This window comes from Nannobrachium achirus (genome assembly GCF_963921795.1).
Source record: "Nannobrachium achirus genome assembly, chromosome: 8".
NCBI classification, from domain to species: domain Eukaryota; kingdom Metazoa; phylum Chordata; class Actinopteri; order Myctophiformes; family Myctophidae; genus Nannobrachium; species Nannobrachium achirus.
Window position 1 is genome coordinate 40798966 of NC_137817.1, and position 15354 is coordinate 40814319.

General features: G+C 42.1%; 1 protein-coding gene across 1 annotated transcript; it reads left to right on the top strand.

Moving 5' to 3' along the window:
- Nucleotides 1-2835: 2835 nt before the first annotated feature.
- nherf4a (NHERF family PDZ scaffold protein 4a) lies at nt 2836-12940 on the top strand (the record flags this gene model as incomplete). Its single annotated transcript, XM_080731877.1, has 11 exons — nt 2836-2851; nt 4223-4250; nt 4402-4463; nt 7105-7316; nt 7887-7958; nt 8428-8560; nt 9273-9409; nt 9532-9739; nt 10798-10994; nt 11836-12045; nt 12695-12940. 11 exons carry the CDS (start codon nt 2836-2838, stop codon nt 12938-12940), a joined length of 1521 nt encoding a protein of 506 aa, XP_080588003.1.
- Nucleotides 12941-15354: the final 2414 nt, after the last annotated feature.

A 15354-nucleotide genomic window follows, 5' to 3' on the forward strand; every position in this document is an offset into this window, starting at 1 on the left:
AAACGTGCCCATGACATCAATGTAGATTCCTAGCTAATAGGAACCACAGCCTTTCTCTTCCTGGAAAGTTAGAATGCTGAAATAGAAGGTTGACTATTCTTGTATTAAAACCAGTACCATTCTGTGTGGAGTTGGCATGTTCTCCCCGTGATCCCTAGCGTAGTTGGCCCCTACCCTGACAAAACACATGCAGTAATCCTGGTCTCTATGCTAGTCTGTCTCCCCCTGGCCAGCCGGGGCGCCTGATGGAGGGGAAAGGAACTGGTTGGAATAATGTGTTCCTTCCACACGCTACGTCCAACCGGGGAATCTCTCCACTGTCAGGTGAAGATTAGACGATTAAAATTGGTTACAAAAATCGTGGGATAAATATGTAGAAAAAAATAAAAGTGTGAAATGCCAAACCGGTGTATTGATGTCACTGTTATGCCTCATTCACATACAGAAAAGCCAAGCTAATGGTTGGCTTGGTAATTCAATGTATCTCTATGCAAACCAGCTTTTAAAATGTCCAAGCTGGTTTGCATAGAGATTACATTGAATTACCAAGCCAACTATTAGCTTGGCTTCTCTCGGTGTGAATAGTCCACAGCCCTCCCCTGAGACAACGAGTAGACATAAATGATTTCCATAAGCCTTAGTGAGGACCAGTTATTAGATTTTTATTTGATATGCTGCATATAGAGAAGTACATAGTACAATCCTAGTATTTGTAACATGTCTCAGTACTTTGACGTGTGGTGTTAGCAAAAAAAAACTGGACAGCTTCCATTCTCAACATTCACTCACTACTTTCCCACTGTGGCCACTCACTGACTGATAAGGACGTGTACTGTATGTGTAACAATAAGCATATATTTTAGCTGCTGGGTAAGGAAGGCAGGATAGTTATGCTAGGTTTTGTGGGATAGCATGGAAATAAAGCTACAATGAATGAGGAGGTAGCAACTATATGATCTAATTGTAGTGAAACACATCTCCATGGTACAGAGTATGCAAGTAGTAGGTACTGTACTGTCAGTGCACAATGAACAGTACAACAAAATGTATCTACACATACTTTATGCATACATATGTCTGTCTGTCACGTCACACTTTTGCCCTACTCATATCTCCGCCGCTCCTATCCGACTTTGGGGCCTCAACCTGGGACTGCGCTCGGGGACCACCTCCAGGGACCCCTGGAGCTCCAGGGACCCCCTGGCGCCGCCGCCAAAAAGTGCAAAAATGACCACCCCAACGGGGCTGCTCACGGGGAATTCCCGGGGACCACCGACTCCTGGTGCTCCAGAACGGATGCAGCCCGCTAAAAAGGCTGCAACTCGGCCCCCGAGCGTCCAGGAGAGACCTGATGGTCGCTTATCTCCCGATTAGGGAGTCTTACTGGTGTATATACACACACAGAGCAACAGAATGCTGCTGGCTGGTGTACTGATTATGTCATGACCTTGCCCTTGATTGCGACCTTTTCAAGACAAAAGTTAATATTTTCATGGCAGCCTATAGATCATTCCCACCAAGTTTCATGGAAATCCGACAGTTGATCTTGACCGTGACCTTTCAGTTAATGTCTTCAAGGCAGTCTACTGATAATTCCCACCCAACCGTCCTCAAGTTTTTCTTGATCTTGATTGTGCCCTTGACCTTTTCGACAAACTTTCAGAATGGGGAGAAAGCCCCATCCAACTCCACTAGAGGAGGTAACAACAAAAATACATCCCCGATGTATTGCCAAAGCAAAATTGCTTTGGCAAAAAACAGAATTCTTGAAGAGAGAAGTGACACAGATGGCCTCATGTTTGCAAAACCGCAGCTTAGCTATTGTCTTCCCTTAATGCCTCCTTGAAACTCCACATGCACGAAGAGTGGGAAATTCAATCTGGAATATGTGTTTGAGTGGTGGTACTCCAATAAAAATGGTCTATTGGTTAAATTGAATAAATGCTATTTTACTTCCTACAAGTATTAGCAATAGTAAAAAGTAAGTGAAAACCCCATATTCCACATCAAACAACATTCCATCCCACTCATTGTAAGGAAAATGATATTGAAGCAGATAATACAATGATTATCCAAAGGTTGTGATAATCAGTGTTTGAGGTTCACATACAGTACACAAACATTAAGCCACCTGCATGAATATAACAAACAGTGGCACGGTGGCTTGCTGTTGCCGCATAACTAGACATACTTCAGTAAGTTTCACTTTCAGTTATTCTGTGTGGAATTATCATGAAGTTCATTTATTCCTCCCACATCAAGACTTGCTGGTCATAAGGGCCGTCCACACTGAGCACTATAACTATAAAGATAACTATAACTATATTGTTCACCATTGTATATATATACTGTATTATTTATAATAGTTTGTGTGAACTCTGCCATCCACTTGACTTGCTGAAGCTTCCCCCTGTGTGCTGCCCATAGTACAGAATGGGTCAAATGCAGAGCACCAATTTCCTCCACATCAATAAAGTATGAATTTAGTTAACCTCACAAAATTGGCATAACATCATTTCATGACCAAGACTCCAATTAACTAACTACATTACAAATAAGTCACCACCAGCCAGCTGACCAAGCTCATAAAACCTGTTTATTAACAATGTGACGTCATTGTGTGACAATGATGCATTGGTTCAGACACCCAGAAGAGAGGTGCTCTCTGACCAGATGGATTAAACATTAATCCCACTCGGCTGTGGATAAAGAAGCCACCGCCTCAAGTCCTGACCAAAGAGTCTTTTATGTCCCTTGGGGCTTTGTACCTTGCACCTCCACACTATCTTCCTCGCTGCAGTTGACCAGACAGGGCACAGAGAGGGACGCGTCACCATGAAATACAGCACAGGTAAGAATGCCTTTCTTTGTCACAGTGTTGCTCGCAAACAGAGCCGAAATTATTTTTCCTATACAAATTTGAACTTTTACACTGTGATGCTTGAGGCTTCACCTGGGAACTGGAAGGTTCCCATAGAGAAGCGGAAAAGATCAGAGTGTTATCAGGCTACGTCAACATTGCCTTTGTGACATGGTGTTTTGTATTGCCTTGGTTTTGTTCTTAGTTCAGTAAATTGAAAAAAGGAAAACCCTAGGATTTGTTCCTCTTTTTTTCCTGTTGTTTTCCGTTATCGCCTCTGCCTTCCAGACCTACACTTCCCTGAGCTGACCTGGTTGGGATCAAATCACAACAGTGTACTATTCCTGTGCCCCCCGCCTGCCCTTTACCATTCCCCTCTCAGCTTTCTAAACTATTTAAGGACAAGGACAACAGTGGGGACTGGACCAGACACTCTTCATTCCCTTCATAATCTTCACACATGCACAACCTGTGTCCATTTAAGAAAAGGCATTGGGTATCGTAGTGTTGACTCGGATTGGCGTGCGTCAGCACATAACTGAAATACGTGACATTGCAGATATCTACATTTACAGCCCGCTGCACTCAGACCTCTCCCTTGCCCAGAGGCGGGGTGAGTGTGTGTGTGTGTTTTGTGTGGAGAGAGAGAGGGAGAGAGAGTGTTTGTCAGTTAGTTCTGCAAGAGGGAGAGCTCAGAGGGAGAGAGAGGGAGGAGATGATATATCTTTATAAAATGAGAATGCTTGGATCAGCCCACCCATGTCAGGACATGTGAGTACCTGGTTGATGAAAGAGGGCCAAAGTGTGCTCATTAGCTAGAATTCTGGTCTCTGTTGATGTCAGATAGGAAGCAGCGTGGTACTATCTACTGTTTGTTGTCTAACTCTCTAACACAACAAGTCATCGTGACACTAAGATGACGCGAGGTGTGCTTTTGCTTCTATCGGTGCAGCATCTCCTGTCAGTCATTCATCTCTGAGAAAGACTCAGATTTACGTTCACAAGAATAAAGCAGAGAGACACAGAGTTTGAGCTTAATGATCAGCTCCGCTTGCATCCTTGGTGACGTCCATGGGACAGGGAGACAGGGGAGCAGGCAATGAGTAACCGAGACAGCAGAAGACCAAGGTCACCTTTGGGGAGAGGTCATCTTCGGACGGTAAGTAGATTAGACTGGGTCTGAAGGATGATGGTGGTCTGAATTATGTCCTAGCACCCCTGTCTTGTCTCCTGTTGTTTGTCTTGAGGTGGTATTCTGGTAGAGTGAGTCATCTCTGGGCCATGGTGCAACAGTATCATCTTAGAACAGAATACTGCTGGCTATGACTTATTCAGTCTTTTGTCTCTTGTCTTTTGTCTCAGGTCAGGAGGATGCAATGGAGGTTTCACAGTAAGTTACACTTTGATTTAGTCATTCTGCTGTGGTCTGCAGACGAGAAGAGACCTTCTGGATATGAAAATAAATTATCCCAGCACTAGCCATTGTGATGTTTCATGCTCACTTCACGCTTTTCACTTGTCCATATCTTTCCTGTCTTAAGTTTCAAGTTCAATGCAAGGGAAGGGATCGACAATCCAGCCCTGGTGATTTCAGATGATCCTGGTAAGGTTCATCTTTCAAAATCTATAATGCTCCAAACCACAAGCACTTATGCATTTACTGTGTCTTTATTATTAGGTACTGAAATGTACAGGAAATACAACACCAAAGCAAAACACGAATATATACATGCGTACTGAAGCTGGTTTGGCAATGTGAGGATCCATTGGAGTTCGAGGTTTGGGCTGAAGTGCTGTTTACTGCTTTTCATTGGTTCCTAAACCAACACACAGACATAAAGGGTGTTCAATAGCACTGATTTTTACAAAAAAATCTAAAACCTGAAAAATGTTGTTAGCTGGTTTCAGCCGGACAGCGTCGATATGCCCTATCAGCCAGTGTCAGTGGCCACAGTGGGAAAGTAGTAGCCTAAGTGAATGTTTATCTCCTCACTCACAGCCCATCCTGTGAGTCAGAATGGAAACTATCCAGGTTTTATCTCAGCAACTTTGTACACAATTTAAAGACTGCTAACGCCACACATTTCAGAGAACTACTGAGAACTGTTACAGAAACCTGAACTGTACTGTCTGTACTTCTATACTGACCACTTTTGCAGACACCAGTTCTTGTACTTTTCCCACAGAGGCATGACATCAAATTAAAAACCCTTACAAAATATTGAACTATTTTCACTCTGTGGCTAGAACCAGTTTTAAAGATGGAACAGGAAGAATTATTGGTTGAATTCTTTCGCACTACATTAGTCACCGCTTACCTTAACTTACCATTATCTACAAAAACTAACTTCACATTTGCCCCATAAGCAGCTTGCCAGTTATTTATTGCTAAACTAATTGAGAAAATCTTCAACCAAATGTACTTCTCAGTAAATGAACTGAATACAGGCATGTGCAGCAGCACTTACAGTATATGACAGATAACCGTCTAATGTATGTATAGTAGTACAATAAGAGACGAACGTTGCTTTATTTAAGTGCTACCTGACATTATTACAGTCAGCTGATATCTAGTAGCTACAGTATCCTGTTATGGTTTATCATCTGAGAAGAATTTATTGTCACATCACAGGTTTCTGCAACTCCATCATTCATAGTTTTCAGTTAAGAAAAGGGGCTGCATGGGACCATGGGGGGCAGAGAGAGGGATCGAGAGCAAGGAGAAAAACATAAAATAACAGGTCAAAAGAGAAAACAGAGATATGTGCATTTATACTTCCTCTCAACAATGTGAATCAAGAAAGACTATAAACTAGAAAGATGAAATTGAAAATTGCAAGTGTGGTTGCCGTGACACGAGTCACATTTTGCAAATATCTCTGTATCTGTCTGTCCTTGTCTCTATTTGAGCGGTGATAACCATTTCGTCCTTGTCCCTTTCATGCCCATATATGGAGATCCCTGATGTCATCAATATTAAGCCCATATCTTGGAATTCCCATATGGACATATTGTGTCAGTCTCATGTGGTCTATGATGTCATACATCTATGATGTCAGTCATCTCCATGTTTGGGAAAAGTTTATAACTTTTAATTAAAGTCAATGGAGAAAATGAATTCACAAATACCGGTACATGTATATAAATGAAACTATGTAATGCATCTCTTAGCAAAATGCAAGGAATCGATTCCCGATGAAGCCGGTCGATTTGACATATGGCCCATTTGTGTGCCACCAAAACTGTGGGAGGAGTAGCGCAGCAAAATAAAGTTTATCTAGGAAGTGAAAGATGGAATAAAGTCGGACAAGTACAGTACTATAGTCTGGTTGCCCTGCAGGGGCAACCACACTAATTACTAAAAGTCTAAAACAATGTTACTGAGCTTACACAGAAGCTGCCTGGTGCTATATGATATGATCCCACCTTGATTACTGCCCAGTTGTGTGGTCTAGTGCTAATAAGGATTTGGGACGAAATATTTCCCAAACATGGCAGCACATCTTGCCCTTATATTAGTGTAGGTGCAAAAGCAGGTCCATCACTTCAAATCCTATATGCATCATTCAGAACACGGCAAAATAACAAACTGCTTCCATAAATGTATACATTATACAAGTAATGAGCTAGCCATATACAGTATAGTCCAGGTGTTCCCAAACCTTTTGGGCACTGAGGCACCCCTACATTATATTCATAATTTTCACTCCCAGCACCTTATATTTATAGCATATTTTAGCGATTATGTTACAAGGAAAACGTAGAGATAATAGACATTTTGGTTAGAACTGACTGAAAATAACTTGTATTTCAAGATTAAAATTATCCTAAATATATTTTTAAGTGTCCAAATAAATTCCAACTATTATCAAATTATCTTGCGGCACCCCTGGACTGCTGTCACGGCACCCCAGGGTGCCCCGTCAGTGCCGTCACCCACTTTGAAAACCCCTGGTATAGTCTATAGCCCTCAAAAGACTATAATTGCATCTTACCAAACCTTGATGGATATTAGAAAACCGTAGATTCAGTGTCGGGCAGAAACCTTGTATCTACAAGTTTCAAATTCGTATGTTCTCTCTTAAATTAAAGCCCCATTTCATCATACAAAAGTGTCACACAAAAGTAGGGAAAATAGCAGATCTACAAGCACATGCCTCGCGAGGTTTCCTCACGACAACGAGGATTTGAAACACCCAATAAACTAACAAACATTTAATTCCAATACTCTACCGTTCCCTCAGAGCCAGATGAATGCCCTGTGCCTCGGTTGTGTCACCTGAAGCGCGGTGAGGGCCAGAGCTTTGGCTTCTACCTGCGGATGGAGAAGGGCCAACGGGGCCACGTGGTGAGACAGGTGGAGCCCTGGGGCCCTGCAGAGCTCAGCGGCCTCAGAGATGGAGACCGGGTGCTGGAGGTGAACGAGGACTATGTGAACAACATGGAGTTCCCCAGGGTCAGTGTGTGCAACTGTAGGGGTTATTTACACCAGTGTTTCTCAAACTTTCAAATTTCAAGGTCTCCCCTTAACTCTAACAGTGTACAAATGTAACCAAATGAACCCGTCACCCTACCCTGTATACACTTATTCTGTGTGTTGGTTTGTTTACTGTTGAATGAGAAAACAATGTTGCACATTAAGCTAATCATGTTGCGCTTGCAACATGCTGTGAGCTTAGTTGTAGGTCAGCCATTTTTGGTGCACGATACCAGCTAGAGACCAAGTATACATCAAGCATAGGGGTTGAACCAGTACTCTGACAGCACAGATGTATCACACCTTGTGTGATACTGTGTGACCCTGTTTTTGACAGAGCACCGAGATATGTCTGCTGTAATAGATGGCACCCATCATAAGTTATGAGCCGGCTTCAGATCCATGACACTTAGTGATTAGGTGTGTGCCTGCAACATCATGTATTACAGGTACTGACGGTTAAGCCTCCTGGGCGCCCCCCGAACAACTGGCTCCATGTCAAATATAATTAACCTAATTAGAACTGGCTCTTCTTTATCTGTTTGACAGGTGGTCAGGAGAATCCAGTACTGTGGTGTGCATCTGTTTCTCTTGGTGTTGAGAGGAGAGGAGTATGAGCAGGTGATTATTTTACACACACATACACGCACACACGCCAGTATACTAAATAGTTATTGTGAATATTTATGTGTGTATCTGTACAGTATATATACAGATCCATCTAATCTAAAACATAATATATATATTGTGTAAAAGTAAAATTTCTTCTGTAATATAATGACAAAATTAGTTTTATTTTTTATGGCATACAGCTCATGAATATCAAAAATACATATCTGAAAATGTTACAATATTCCACAAGACCACTCAAAACAAGGATATTTTAATACAGAAATGTCAACCTTCTTAAGTCGAGGTTGTTTTTAGATGGTCTCTTATTGCCTGTGTGTGGGAGGAATCTTTGCTTTTTATGTGCATGGGATATACTGTACACGCTGCATTTTCTGCATTTTCTCAAGCGCGTACTGTATGAAAACAAGCGCTGCAGTGTTTGACACAACCCCACATGATTTGTCCCGGCCTCCTGCAGGCGATGTCCACGTGCCAGGACCTCCAGGCGTTAGCCCGGGCACACAGAGGAGAGGGCTGCTCTCGACCCCGCCTCTGTCACGTCCCCAGACACCCTGACCAGGGCCTGGGTGCCAGCGTCACAGCACTGGAAGGTATAATGAAGCGTCACCATTAAACCATGTCTTTGAAAGCTGAGAAAAATCACACGCAAATGAAGCAACTAATGCAGTGGTTTTCAACCTTTTTCATATCAAGGTCTGTTATTTATTTGGCATTAGAGCTACAGACCACCATTTGATGAGATTCAGCCTCTCAGTCTCAGACCCCCCAAATTCTTTTTATCGTTGGATAGGATTTTGTCCACAATTCCATGGATTGTGGTCAACCACTGAAAACCACCGAACTAATGCAATGCTTAGGAATAGACAGTGTGACGTCAAGGACGTGCGAAAACCTATCAATTCTACAAAGTTCAAGTTGCGAGTTTGTCTGGACAAATGTACCCATACAGTAGATTGACAGGCCTGACACACAGCCCATATATGGCCAACATCCCCGACATAAGCGCAAATTGACAACGTTGGGCAGCGGTTTCTGCTCCTTCAGCGAGAGGGAGGAGTGGAGGGAGAGGGAGAGTGCGGAAAAAGGAAAGAGGGAATGAGAGAGAGAGTGAGAGTGGGAGCACGCAATAACCCAGACAATGCTGGGTACCGAAAACTGAACACGTTGTCAGCGCAATAAGCCCAACAACACATGCAAGGTTTTCCGCTTGTATCTGTGATAATTATATTATAATATATCTTTGCACCTTTTTGTGAGAAGGTGCAGCAGTGACGTGTTGAATAGCAGCTGTTTTGTCCTCAGGTCAGAAAGGACAGTACATTCTCAGCACGGTGCCTGATGGACCAGCAGAGAAAGCCGGTGTCTGTAACGGAGACAAACTGGTCTGGATCAATGGTGTCATGGCTTCCACTCTCACATACTCTCATCTCAACAAAATAGTATGTGTCTCGGCACAATCTAACATTGTTATCATCATTATTCGTATTGTTATATTGGACAGATTATATTAAATTCCCATCTATCAGCTTTCAGTTATCTGAGCTGTGTCTCTTCCCGTCAGGTGAAGAAGATTGGCGACTCTGTGACGTTCCTGGTCATCGACAGGGACAGTGAGTGCAGCTACATCAGGAGGAAGATGCCCATCTTGCCTGTTCTAGCGCAGAAGCCCAACCTCCTCCACAGACCAAAGACCATGCGTCTGATCCACGGCTCTGACGGGTATGGCTTCCTGCTGCGACAGGAGAAACTGCCTCCAACAGGACTCATAGGTGAGAGATACATTGAAAATGTACATTAATAATAAATAACTATTTCTTTGGAGTAATATTTTGTTTGAGCCTACTGGCCATGCACAGTGTCTGGAGTTTGACTCCAGCTTGTGTTGCATGTCACCCCTCTCTTCACTGAAGAAAGTCTAATCTTATCTAAAGGAGCACTTGAGTCATTGTCAAACTTATCCTCTTGCAACTGGTAGTCACTAATGCTCACTATAACATGTTACAATTTCCGTTTACTCACGTTGTGTCTCAGATGTGTTCTGTGCACAGTTCAGAAACCTTCCAATGATATATCATTGGTACGGATTCCAAGCTAATGGAAACTACATATTTTCTCTTCCTGGAGAGTTGGACCTGACCATGAATTAGATATTGGGTTGTAATAGTTTCCATGGCATTTACAAGTACCACATGTTGTTCCTTGCTATTTTACTCATCTAGTGAGTTGAAATTGTATGATCTATTTTATTTTGCTGTCTCTGCTACCGTGCCAACCCTGCCAACCCTTAAAGGACAACTTTGTTTTCAAGGCCTCATATTTTAGATTGTAATTAGAGAAAAGAAAAAGTGAGTGTTCAAATGTTTTCATTTGCTTCGTTCTATTGTTTTATCGCGTTTACCGTGCTAAAATGTGGGGCATGCGTACGCATGGGGGCATGCGTACAAGTGGCTAAATATGTCTTTTTAGACACAATAAGCCAGCAGTTTCTTTATTGCTATTTACAGTAACACTTCTAGCCCCCTGGCCCATAAGTCACATCCAACCATGAAAGGTTGCGTTGTATCTTGGGAATATGCTTATTGTGTAAAATAACATATTTAGCCACTTGTACGCATGCCCCCAACCACTGAAATAATAATCTCTAAAACCATAGAAAGAAGTAAATGAAATAATTTTAACACTCATCTTTTATATTCTTTAATTACAATCTAAAATATGAACCCTTGTTGTAAAAAACTAAAGTTGTCCTTTAAATTGAGATATACAAAAACAACAACAACATCATATTCTATTCTATTCTATTCTATTCTATTCTACCTCATCCAAGCTCACGTACTAAGGGAGGTGGATGCTGGGAGTCCAGCAGAGAAAGCAGGGATGACCGATGGAGAGCTGCTGCTAGCGGTCAACGGAGAGGAGACGGAGGCCATGGAACACGAGGACATCGTCAAGAGGATCCGGATGAGTGGTCAGAGGGTCAGCCTCACCTCCATATCCATGTCTGGGCGAGACTTCTACAGACAGGTGAGGTTTCTCCCATCTGTCTAACCCCATATTCATAAATGGGATGTTTTTTAGATGTGCAGTTGTTTTCATAACAAGATATTAAAGAAAGACTATATTAAAGATGCATTGCCATGATTTTCTTCTCCCCTAAAACATGAAGATCAGGTATTATGATTATACTAGGAGGAAGATTTAAAAAACAATGTGTACAGAAAGAGTTAAAATTGTGTTTTTATGTGGCCACACCCACCAGTTCATTAGGTATGCCTGGTTGTCAGGGTGGTTATGCACACCCACAGTGTTGGGTGAATGGTAAAAGGGGAGGGGATGATTATATTATGTAATTTAATCTGTGTTTTTCGACTGGGCCTTTTGAGGCCCAGTTGTTCAGCTTTCAGGAAGTAAACACAAATAGACAAATCTGCACATTATGACACCACCTGGTGGCCTATTAGAATAATGTTAACTTCATAGACACATACAAAACAGAAAAAGTGCCAAACTATGGCACCACCGTGACATATTTAGGGGTGGCATAGCTGAATCGTTAGGGAGCCAGCCTGGGTAACCAGAGCCCATGGTTCTCCCAGGTTCGATTCCAGGTCAGGGTAGCAATATCAACGTGTGTCCCTGAGCAAGACTCTTTACTCCTAATTGCTCACACGCTCCTTTTGGGCAGCGAATCAGCTGGGTTCGGCTGAAAATACTGAATTTCCCTTGCGGGAGGAAATAGGTATGTATTATTAATATTATGGGACTGTGACTGACACAAGAAAATCATGCTGTCTGCGAGCGAAATGCAAATAATGAATGATGATTCAGTCTTAAATTTGTTTTGGTTTTCTGTTATTTTCGGCAGATTGGAATATCCCCTCTGATGTTCCATGAAGACTACATCCCTGACAAGGGGGGTGTGAGAACTGTGTCCCATGTCACTGAACACCGCAATGGACTTCATGGGGACAAATCTGTGCCCTGTCCCAGGCTTTGTGTCCTGGACAGACAAGACACAGGCTTCGGATTCCATCTGGGATGCTTCCAGGATGAGCCAGGGTCATTCATTGGCCAGGTACTGTATGCCATACTTACTACAGTGTGCTATTTAACCAATACATCCACTCACTGAATTCATGCCTTGTTGTAAGTTAAGCAACAACAGAGTCAAGTCTGATCACTGAATTAATCACACTCTCATCTGTCTGGTCCGTCCTTCCATCCTTCTGTCAAGTGTGAGATCTTGTTCTGGGAATATCTCCCGTGCATATCTCTCCAGAGGCCTAAGATAGTATATGGTTATTTCTAGGAAGGACAGTGTGTTGTGTACACAATGTAGGTCACTGTGACGCTACAAACCCAATCACTGCTGCATTGTGTGGGTGACTATAGATTCATTTTCTGAAAGCATTCAAAGATAGAGAGAGGACATCATAGCAAGTAGCAACTGTGGCTTGATGTGCTTTAGTTTGTCTTTTAGGAGACAGTGCCTTTGTTTTATGCAACACATACAAATGAGAAGAGTATAATAGACTGGTAATATATAAATCAGACTTAGTGTTTTTCAGCTGCAGTAGCAAAGCCCTTATAGCGACACATTGCAAGATTTCCTGAAATAAATAGACATTTCCAAGGACTGTCTGAGTGATAGAGTGATGACTGACTGAGTGAACAAGTACCATAGTTGTTGTGTTTTGACTGAAGTTCTGTCTTTTGTCCTCTAGGTGGTGCCAGGGGGCTCTGCCCAGGCAGCTGGCCTATGGGAAGGGGACGTGGTGGTGGAGGTGAATGGACAGAACGTGGAGGACAAGTACTTTGAGGATGTGGTGACATTGATAAAGTCAAGTGCGTCACCTCTCAGGCTGCTGGTGGTGGAGAGGAAAGGTTACGAGTGGCTCAGACAGAATGAGCAGCCCGTCTCTCCAGGACTGGTCATCTACAGCTCTCAGGTCAGACACAACTCACACTAAAACATTTCAAACATAAAATAGAATAGAATATTTCATGACATGTTCATCGTACAGGCCTTGTTTGCATTTGTGATTGTACTTTGTACCTTGATTGCAGGCTTGATTGCACTGTGCACACGTGTAAGTTGGATTAACCATCACATTGAACTGTGCTTAATTAAACAAACAGTGGGGCGGCAGTGGCTCAGGGGTAGAGTGGCCGGTAGAGCAGCCGGATGGGAACCGTGAGGTTCCCAGTTCGATCCCGGGCTCCCCCAGAGTTAGTGTCGAAGTGTCCTTGAGCAAGACGCTGAACCCCTAATTGCTCCCGATGTGCAGGTTGGTGCCTTGCATGGTTTCCTCTGCCATCGGTGTATGTGTGTGTGAATGTAATGCACAATCTACGTGAAGTCCTTTGGATAAATGCACCATTTACCAAACAAACATGCAAAGACAAACAAAGTAACATTTCCATCTTGTGTGTTTTTCAGGTTTCAAGGAGATCAAGTGATGTCTTTTTATGATGGAATGCCGAGAAGCAACCAAAGACTGTCAACCTCTCGGGACTCTGCAAAGGAACACATAATTTACCTGTAGACTCCGCCTCTATTTCTCTCTCTCCAGAATCCAGATTAGCTCAGGACCCAAATTTGACCTATTCTGTCAAGTCATGTCTTGTATGTCATGTTGGTGAAAACACAGTTGGCACTGAAGACACTTTGAGACAGTCTTCCTATGTAATAGGTTTATCACATGGGCTCTAACAGGAGAAATACATCACACACACACCACAGTGCTTCAGTTCTTGCTCAACGGGGGACCTTATACACAGGACCCAAGGTCCAGGTCACATACACAAACTTTAGAAGGCAATCGTAGCCAATCAGGAGGGAATATGGGAAATGGGACAGATCCATGTTGATGACATGACTTTAGAGATACTATACTGCTTTTAGGGCAAAATCTGTAGGAGCAGTGTCCAAAAATGTGTTTTGCAAAAATCGGCCTGATGGTGGCGCTAGAAGAGGGCCATGTGAAAAATCAGGGGCGGAGGTTGTGATTTGCCATCCAAGGAGTGTGTGTGCAAAGTTTGGCATCAATAGGGCCAACGGTGCCAGAGATAAGAGTAGAGGCAAAAGTGTGACGTGACTTGACATGACGGACAGACAGACAGCCGGTGGAGCTATTCATAGTAATTCATAGCAATAATGTAATTAAAGCTAGTACCCAAGTCAACATGATGACGAATAGTCGTATACACATTATCGTTTCAACAGAACTTGGATTGTCAGGCACACCCTTACACACAATATTCCTACAGAGGAAATCTAAAAATACAATTCATGATAGTTGAAATTGCATTTAGTATCCTACTCCTAGTATCCAGACTCTCTTACCCAGTGTGACTTACAAGTGCAATATCAAAGTAAGTGACATGAACCTAGCTCTGGACCAGAGCTAACATGACCCCTAGTCAACAAATGACCGGGTAATTTGTCACGCAAGCAGATTGCAAAGAAAAACTATTTAAAGCTACAAAGTAACTACTAGCATAGCGGGTAAACATCAAACCTAGGATTTGTCTAAACAACATGCTATCTAAATAACATTCTTAGCATGTGGTCAAGCAGAACTTCTACACAAATTAAAATACTACAGATGTTAGCCTATGACAGGAATATACTTACATGACTATAAATGAAGTAATCCTAATAGTGTAATTTCAGAAATATTCCACAAAGTGAAACACTGCTCCATCCTCATGTTACCTGCTGCTGCGTATGAACGGTTACAGGAATAAATGCCATCTGTCAACACTATATCTCTCATCCTCAGCCCTATAGTAATAGAAACCATATGATATGCATATTCAACTGCAATTGCCTATCAGTAACAGTTGAGAATTGTCTTTTGGTCAAAGTGTAATTGAGTCATGTATCTTACATTGAGATACAGAATCATGTGATTTAAAATGTTCTTAGTGCTAAATACTGTATGTAGAAACCCAGGCTAAATGTTTATTTGGAATATTTTGATGTTATAGTTTCTTGGTCTATTATTATGATTATGTCACAATTAAAGCTCTATTTTTCTCAGAGTATATGCATTTTGAGTATTGTATGAGTGTAAATACATTCTTTAAATAAAGATATTGAAATCTTATGTATATGACTGTTTTATAATTCTATTATTTTACTTTTGAAAGAAATGGGATCCGAGAAGTCAATTATATCTATCCCTGCCACTGATAAGTTGAATACAAATATCTTATCTTAAATTGATCTAACTAAACCATACAGCACTTTCAACCACCTCAGTTGTTTGCCACTGCATAACTAGTTTCATAAATCTGCCATCTGAATTTCTCCTGTATCTGCCCAAGATGAAATCTGGGTTTAAAATAAGCCAGGTGTTGGTGATGAAACTAGTGTGAT